The sequence below is a fragment of the Coptis chinensis genome, chromosome 2 (genome assembly GCF_015680905.1).
Source record: "Coptis chinensis isolate HL-2020 chromosome 2, ASM1568090v1, whole genome shotgun sequence".
In the NCBI taxonomy this organism is placed as follows: domain Eukaryota; kingdom Viridiplantae; phylum Streptophyta; class Magnoliopsida; order Ranunculales; family Ranunculaceae; genus Coptis; species Coptis chinensis.
In genome coordinates, this window is record NC_141457.1 from 57840992 (window position 1) to 57850238 (window position 9247).

General features: G+C 38.6%; 1 protein-coding gene across 1 annotated transcript; it reads right to left on the minus strand.

The window, feature by feature from the left end:
- Positions 1 to 2849: 2849 nt before the first annotated feature.
- On the minus strand, positions 2850 to 4931 carry LOC147516808 (DELLA protein RGL1-like). Its single transcript, XM_086589272.1, has one exon. It carries the CDS (start codon positions 4732 to 4734, stop codon positions 2959 to 2961), a length of 1776 nt encoding a protein of 591 aa, XP_086445398.1. The 5' UTR covers positions 4735 to 4931; the 3' UTR covers positions 2850 to 2958.
- Positions 4932 to 9247: the final 4316 nt, after the last annotated feature.

The window sequence follows — 9247 nt, forward strand, 5'->3', positions numbered from 1 at the left end:
ACCTCTGGGGTCCTGACTGGTGGAGCAACAAATGCTGGAGTGACCTCTGGGGTCCTGACTGGTGGAGCAACAACTGCTGGAGTGACCTCTGGGGTCCTGACTGGTGGAGCAACAAATGCTGGAGTGACCTCTGAGATCCTGACTAGTGGTGTAACAACTGCTGGAGTGACTTCTGGGGTCTGTACAGACGAATAGACCTTCTTGGTGGAGCCCCCAGCGTTCTGTTTTGGTGCTTTGGCTCTGACCTCAGCGACCAAATCTTTGGCCATTGTGTAGCTGATGGGCTCGTTCCTTGTGCAGATAGGTAAGTCAGCGGCCTTATTCGCTGAAAAGATTTCGTTACAATGATAAGCCTCGAGCTGATTACTTCGAAGCTCCTTCATTCCCCTAGGGCCTGGAAAGCGAAGAACTTGATGTAGTGTAGACAGTATAGGTTGCATTTGATGAATCCAATGCCATCCTAGGATGGCGTTGTAAGACGACTTGATGTCCAGGACTCTGAAACTCGTATTGAAGGTGACTTTGTCCTCTCTAGATCCCACAGAGATTGGAGTATGATATCACATATTGGGTCGGCTATGGAGCCATTGAACCCGTAGAGAGGAGTGATTGGGTTTATAAAGACTGATTTGGGCAAGTTTATCTCTTGGATGGTATGGTAAAACAAAATATCACATGAACTACCGGGATCGATCAGAACACGCTTGACTGTCCAGTCGCTGATTTTGACATGGACTACTAGTGCATCATTGTGTGGGAGGCAAACCTTGTTGAGGTCGGCCTCCATAAAAGTGATATCACCTGAACTGCGACAAGAACTGTGTGGGGTAGGTGCGGCTTGGGAAGAAAAATGGTAAACTTCTTGAAAGGCGCCTACACACCTTCTTTTCTCTCTGGACGATGTTACTGAATCATCTGGAAATGTTATCATATGACTGGTTCTGTCGTTATCGCGATCTGACGAGTGCTGACGTCGCTCATGGAGAGAACGGTCTCTGGGACGTCCTCTGCTACGGGAGCGAGCTTGAACATTGTGGCGATCATGGCGGGGTGGAGTTTTACAATGCACCCTGCGAGCCATAAGTTTATGGCGCAGATCGCCATCAGCGATGTTGGTGTATTGCTTGATATGTCCTGCTTCGATGAGGTTCTGAAGGTAATGCTTTAGCCCCCAGCACGCATCGGTCTCGTGACATTTTGCTAGGTGGAAAGCGTAGTAAGGCTTGTCAGGTCGATCTGCTAGTTGTACATCAGGTCGGTAGTATGCAGCTCGCTTGATCTTGTCTAGTATGTAACTGGGAGATCGTATGAGGACAGCGAACTCTCATTTGCTGTTTGTTTTGTTCCCCGACTTCTGTTCTTGCGGCCTGGACCACTTTTTGGTAGGTGGGCGTTGGAGAATACTAGTGTGGCAAAGGATTCTTTAAGACCACTCTCCATGCATAATAGTTCAGCTTTGAACCATCCAAGGAATTGGCGAATGGTTTCATCTTCGCCAAATGAGAGCTGGAAGAGTGAATCAGGATCAGCTTTTTTACGTCTGTTGTGTATGTACTGACTAGCAAACAGATCAGTGAGTTGCTCAAAGGTCTTTATCGAGTCTAGCTTGAGTAAAAATGACCAATCGAGCGCGCCGTCTTTGAGACTGGCGGGAAACAAACGACAATGAAGATGATCGAATTCCAATGCACTATAGAGTGCGAGGCTTTGAATATAGCGAGCCACGTGCTGCCATCATACATCGGAAATCGTAGTTGGACAAAATATGGAGGAGAAACTCTACTAAGTACCTCAGTAGTGAACGGGGACGCTCGGTATGTCTTCAGCATTTTCTGAATGATCTGGGTGGCGTCTTTCTTAACTGCACTTTGGTCGATCCATTGTGACAGTTCGTTCATCTGTTGATTAACCTCGTTGATGTCGTCCTCTGCTAAGGCACCTGGTCGATCCGTTGTGATAGTTCGTTCATCATTAGCTTGCACGTTAGCAGAGTGCCGACGTCGCGATCTTCAGCCTGAGCAGGGTGATTTGCTCGTTCATCGTTCCTAACTGACCTGCTAGACTCTGGATCTGAGCTTCGAGGCTTGCCATGCTTCGTGGGCTTGAGAATTTTGTTTTTTGGTTTTAGGATTTGTGAAGTGGTTTCTCAAGGAATCGAGACCACAGACGGCGCCAATGTAAAGGAGCGTTTTAGTTCACCTTTACATACAAGGATGGAAGGAGAATGGGATTGAGTATGGTAAAGACCGAGTTCGTTAATGAGTGAACTGCCTACGTATCTTCTCTTGATTCTGGGGGGAGAGAAGAATCAGGTCTGGTGTAGTTTATATGGGAGGTATTTATAGATGGTGAAGGTGAATCCTCACCCAACATGTGTAAAGACCAACACAAATGCATGGTTGAGATTGAGAAGGAGTATGAGAATAGTGTTGGTAGGAATGTTGTAATGATGGGGATTAGTTGTAGTGGTTAGTAACTTGCGGCAGTAGTTTGTATAAGAGCAGCTTGGGCAATGATTGCTTCTAGAAGATAAGCTGAGTCATGATGTAGAATGATCTGTGTAGTGATACGATTTGTTCTAGAGCGATCTCGTAGCTCGCAGATGCAAGCTAATGATGTAGGTCATCCTGACGGTAGTTCGGAGAACTAGGTTTGAGGTCGGTGTGGTATTTCCACTATGCTGAACACGTGCTCGATATTCCAGGATGAGAATATTACTCCTTCACACTACCGTTATGAACTCATCAACGAAGAAATATGTTCTACACTACCCTTGATTGATGAGAGGTTGAGTACTTGAGTAGTAGTCGCGTGAAATTGTGGGAAGGAATGTATAATGACAATTCAAGTAATCTCAACGTTACGACTGTATAATTAATATCAAACAATAATGTTAAGAGATTACTAATATCAGAACAAGTAATACAATACAGCCTAAAGATTAAGTTTAATTGTGTGTTATATTTGATGGAATTTCCATGCAGATAGAGAGTGAAGCGGAGTTCCCTTCCACCCAATAAATATGCATTTTCCGTTCGTATCAAGAGTGCAAAAACTCCCGCAAACAGATTGCTTTGCAAGCAAGTTAGCTTGATACATGGATGAGTGACTGAATTCTAACTCTACCATTCCGAACCGCGCAAAGAAGGCCCTCCATACATCAATCCCCACATGACGGTATGTCCGTTCCTCACCCTCAGTTGCAACAATGTTCAGGATTGCCTCACCAAAGTACATTCTCTCTATTGTTGTTCTATTCTCATTGCCCCTATCCATTGAAACCTCCAGGCAATCGAAGAATGCACTATAAAAGAAGAGAGCCTCTATGAAACGGTTGAAGAATGATGGTGAATTATGGTTTCCTTCAATTTCGGTTACTACCATTACACATGGATTCAGGTTCCTAACCACTCTCATTATACAATCTAAACGATCAGACCGTGTGAGCAAGGTCCTGAACACAAATGCAGAATAGACGGCTACTACTTCGTCGTCCTCTACATGAAACAACTCTTCCTTGATATCTTCCAAGTTTGGTACAAAAACTACTTCGAATGAAAAAGGTAAGCCCATGCTTTCAGCAAAACTTGCCAATCTTTTACCAGTCTCCTCAATTCGCTGACCGCTTTTCGTTCCAACAGCAGTTATTTTCAAAAGCTCAATTGGACATTCACGTCTTGCAGCAAGAGCTTGCATCATAACTGTCCATGTTATTCCGGTTTTGATCCCAAGATCTATCACATGGATCTTTTTTGCTGAGGCCACACTTTCTATTATAGCTTGTACTCCTGGAAACTGTAACATTTGAGCGAAAGGAAGTGCTTGGTGATATTCCAGAATGGCTGAATTAGGAGTTAGCATCAATTCATCTACATCCATAGGCGGTCTACCTTTATTTGTTCCCTTTGAAGAGATTCTTCCTGTTTCTCGATCTATCCGCTCTTGAAGAGCTTCCACAAAGTAGTAAGCAACTCGCTGCACAGGAGTACCGGTACTAGATGACATGTAAGCACACTGGTTGAGCAGTCTGCGACCCCGTTCAAATTGTTGGTAGCCTATTTTCTCAGCTGCCGCCAGAAGAAGGTGAGCAAGTTCCACATCTTTGGTTTCCTCATCTTTAAGACCAGAAAAAGCACACACAAATGGATTCGAAAGCATGGAAAGATTATCATCATTTCTGATGGAGAACTGGATGTATTGAGCTCCCGCAACTCTCATGACTTCTTCAGTTGATAGTCTTTGATAATCAACAATTTTAAGCTGTTCAACATGTTGCTCATTTAGTCTTTCTCCATTCATCTTTGTGAAGCCACTCTTATATCCATTTAGAAGCTCTAAAGAGGCTATAGTGGTGGGATATGATCTTTCATTCTTGGGCTGGATATAGTCTGAAAGTTCAGTTAGGACAGAGTCGAGAGTGACAGAGTCTTCGGGTGCTTCAAATGGTGGAGAAAGTATATTGTATTGAAAATCATCCAGCATTCCGAAATCTGAATATGGTTGTTGTTGTTGATTGTCTTCTGATAATAAAACACCTTTTTCTGGAACAGTAGTATCTTGATAACCATATTGAGAACATAGTAAATCAAGATCTCCCCAGTCTTCCAGTCCAAACAACTGCGTTTGCTCCCCTTTGTTGATTCCTCCATTCTTCTCATAACCTTCAAAAGGAACATAAATATCTTGAAGTCTTCCATAATCAAATGGTTCAAAGCCAAAAAAAGCATTGGCCATTTCAAGTAACCCTTAACCAGAAAATCCTGATATTCTTAAATACACTGCAACAAGGCACAACGTATGAGAAGATCAATCCAAAGCAACTCAGATCAGACAATCCAAATATAGTAAGAGATACATATATTTAGCATATTCGACCAACCTTATAGTACTATATAGCCATATTTTGACAGGACCGAGAATTAATGTCGATCAGATTATCAAGGAAACAGCAATATTTTATACAATAATATAGAACAACTGACGATGTTGATGTGGTCGATAATTTTGACTTGGCCTGCATATGGCTGCTGAGGATGTGGATGTATGGACACTTGGATCCACAAGAGCTCTGTAACAAGAAAATCAATTATAATGTTTATGGTCTCTTACCTTAAAGACAAACAATGAGTCCAAAAACGCAATGAAGCTTACAAAGTTGTAGGTCTATTTTGGAAAGTACTCATTCATAATCTCCTAAGAACTTCAGCCAGATAATACTTACTGCACAAATAATACACTAATTAAAGAAGAAAACAAGATGAACCAAACAACAAAATACATAAGACAGTAACAAGAATTAAAGAAAAAGATTCCTTGGATTAAAGACAAACAAGAAGAAATTATCTAGAAAGCGAACATAAAAGTTAGGAAGCAATGCAAGAAGGAAACAGATTAACAAGTATGTTTATTTATTCGCTTTTCAACAAAATGTTTACTGTACGTACAAGGTTCGGTTGTATAATCAACTAATGTTATAGGCGCGCTCTAATTAAATTGGAGTTCATTGATTGTGGTAACCAAAGTATACAATTATAACTGTTCCTTGAAGGATTAGTGCCTACTAGATAAATTGCTGTTTAAGTGGAGAAATAAAGCTGTAGATGGAAGAGGTTCAAACTATTTTAGTATTCGTTGCACAGTTCAGTTCAGGGTGTCTCTAATCCATCTGAGACTTGGTCAATAATTGGACTACTTATTTGGATTTTGGAAGAACATACCAATCTATGTAGAATATATCAGGATTCAAAAATAATCTAAGATCTAGTCATTTTCATTAAAATACGAGACATAAAATAATTGTTATGTTTATTGGTAGAGACTAGCTAGAGAGAAATAATGCAAATATAAGTTATAACTTTCAAAAAAGTAAACATCCAACAACGCTTGATTTATTCAACACGGTATTTACATACTAGCAAGATGCACGTGCTATGCACGCGATGTTAAACGAAACTTGTCGAAAAGTGTAAACATAATTTGGGTGAGCACACTTACAATTGACATTATGTCTGAGCAGACACACTGGCAGCCGTTTAAATTTTGAATTGAATGGAACTCCATTTCTATTTGATTTCCAGACATAGCTAATAAACAATAAATTTTTAAGTATAGCTCCAAATAACATGTACTTTGAGCCTCTCATCCTAGCAAGTGCACGTTGTGCACATTGTAAACGACAAAGATAAAAAGTTAGTGCATCAAAAGCATCTATATAACACTATTCACTGAAATCAGTATCCAACCATTAGGTAAATAGGTAATATGCAACCGTAGATATTGAATTGGAAGAAAAGGACATACACTCCAGAGCTGAGTCATTTGGTTTGTTAATAAATCATCCAAAATGGAGTTACAATGGCATATGCAGCATAATGGCATACTCAGTCTTCATAGGATAGATATTACATCAATATAAGAATTAAAGTACACCAATAACAAAAAGAAGTAGGTCGCTCTGACTTGTCCTCCACTATAATAGCCTAAATTTATACATCCTTTAGACGTTCTCAAATTTATCATTTTTCGGCTATTAATGTTATTTGGGGAATTATGATGAGTGAGAAGTTATCTAGAGGGAGTAATCACCTTTGTTTCAAAGGGTTTCCATTTTTAAAATTGTTTGCCTGAATTGAAGTAAAATTTGTGGGAGACGAAGCATTTGAAAGGAAGGCGTTGGATACGTTGGCCGCTATTGTTAAGGGATTATTAAAGATCCAAAATTGGAACCTATATTTTCAAGAGTCGGGATTTAATAATATTTACTTTGAAGCCAAAATGTTAATTTAGAAACACATGTTTTCGACCTCTACTTGGTGATTTGTAATCCGTTTATTTTAAGTCTTGGTCCATACTCTGTACAATTATCTTATGATGATGCCAATATGAATATATCAAATTGATCATCTAATTAATAACTCAAGCAAATATATATTTATTTAGTAGCAGTGATGCCATGCAAATTTGGGCACAAAATATTAGCTTCGATGATACTTTTATGAGGTTGGTTGAATTTTTATTCGTCCATGGGTCAAGCATAAATAAACAATTATATGATTGCATGAAACTATATGAAGAATGTTCGTTGGATAGTCAATAACCAAGGGTGAACACCCGACACGACCCGCAAGATATATCCAAAACCGGACACTTAAATGTTGTGGAAAAGAATTATGCAACGAATGTGATGGTTAATTTGCTAATTTTAATGGGAATTATATCTCATTTTATATCAAAATGTAACGTTTGTCAATGGTTTGTAATTTACCATGAAATAGTAATCTATTTAAATAAGAGCACAAAGCAATTGGCATTGTTTGAATAGAGATATTCAATCAACTTTTAATTTGTTGAAGGCGTTACAAGTATGATAGAGAAGAGTGTTGATTATACCGTAGCAATAGTCATGATTTAATTGTATTACAACCATTTGAAGTCAATATACTAAAGTGCAATATATTCTATGTGTAGTGTTGTTGCATTTTAGGACCTTATTTAGTAATGTATCAACTAATATTGAGTATCCACATGGAATAATCTCCAAGTAACACACTAAAAAAAATAAGATATGTTTTGTGCAATACTGGCACATCTTAGAACCTATACTAATAGGATATTTGGTGGAATAGAATTCTTGGCGCAGCGCACCACATTTGTATTTTATATCAACATATTCTGATGCTATGTTAGTATCCAATGAGGTTAATCTCTACATATCTCATTGTGTGTGGACATCATATATGTTGTTTAACCTTTAGGAATTGGAAGGAAATTTGGACCATATAAAAACATAACTGGCATTGCCCATAACTCTGGAATTAGTAAATTATATTCAATAAGTAAATTTGATTAATTGGGTAAAGTATTAAGCACAGTTGCAAAGGCGATTACAGTTCAGACAGGACAAAATTAGATGATACAATTAATAGCAGTACGCATGGTGATAATTCAATCGGAGTCAAGTCCTAAGTATTGATTAGACTCGTGGTAGACATTTAAAGGAAATGATCCTGAAACTTTGGACACATTGGTCTAGTGTAAATGGTGTCTGGTTCCTTTTCAATATCAGTTGATAACTTCAAAAGGAGCAGTGCATGGCTGGACTCGAAGGTTGCGCTGCATCATTTGTCTATTGTGCGTCTGTCAACTAAAGCCATTTAAGATTGCTTGAGAAACTCAGGTATAGGCATTTTACGTCTCAAGTAACCATCAAATTAAGTATTTTAACGTCACTTACTCTTGTATATCAATACAGAACATGTATCATTAGTGCAAACTAAAGACCATCTCTTTTGCATCTCATACAATCCTGTTAGCCAATTGTTACTACATATGTAACATTTCCCAAGCATTGGCAGCCCAATTACACTCAAATTCCTCCCGAGAGTACCTGCTAAACAAACGGCTGCTGAAGCTATCAGTAAAACTTTTATGTTCAATTATTATTTGGTGTAAATACTGTTTGGCACTTCGCATAATGTTTCACAAGTAATAAAAAAAAATGGTCTTCTGAAAGACATAACATGAATTTGAAGTTTCAACACAGTTTTCTAGCGAATTAGTGTTTTGATTGTTTTTTAATTTTTTTATGGGACTAAAATAATTGTTCTAATACTACGTACTTGCTATTATCTTTATCAAAGTATTGGAATTGGAATGCAGTATAGAGATGCTCTTGTCCATCCTTTTTGTTCATATACATTGTCGTTGTGATGAACTCATCATAGTCTATGGTGCCATTACCATCTGCGTCAGCCTATTTTGAAGATTGATTTTCTTGATTAAAAATTAAAGAGAAATGATAAAAGAATAATCTAAAAGCTTTCCTTCAAAATGCTCAACTGTCGACATTTCTCACTATGTTATTGGACTTACAGCTTCCATTAACTGTTTAACTTCATATTCGGAAAGCTTTGTTCCTTGCTTGGGTAGTACCTTCTCCAGTTCTTAGAGCATTATGGTCCCACTACTGTCAGAATCGATGTTCCTTAACATTTCCTTGAGTCCCATGATTTATGCTTCTGATAGACAACCTGCAATCACCTAGTATCAATAAAAGAAAAAGGGAATTTTTCAGGTGCATGTAGACATACAACCTAAACTAAAAGGGATCTTGTGCCAAGTCATTTGGAGTGTTAAATTACCCTTGCTACCAGTTGTTCTAAGGTAAATAATTAATAGTATTACCCCTAAAATATAAATAGAAATCAAATAGTGCAGCTGACTTGATTCTCTTGCTTGCAGCTTAGAC

Excerpts from the sequence above, each read along its gene's own strand:
- LOC147516808 (XM_086589272.1), bottom strand. The coding sequence starts at position 4,734 with ATGGCCAATGCTTTTTTTGGCTTTGAACCATTTGATTATGGAAGACTT.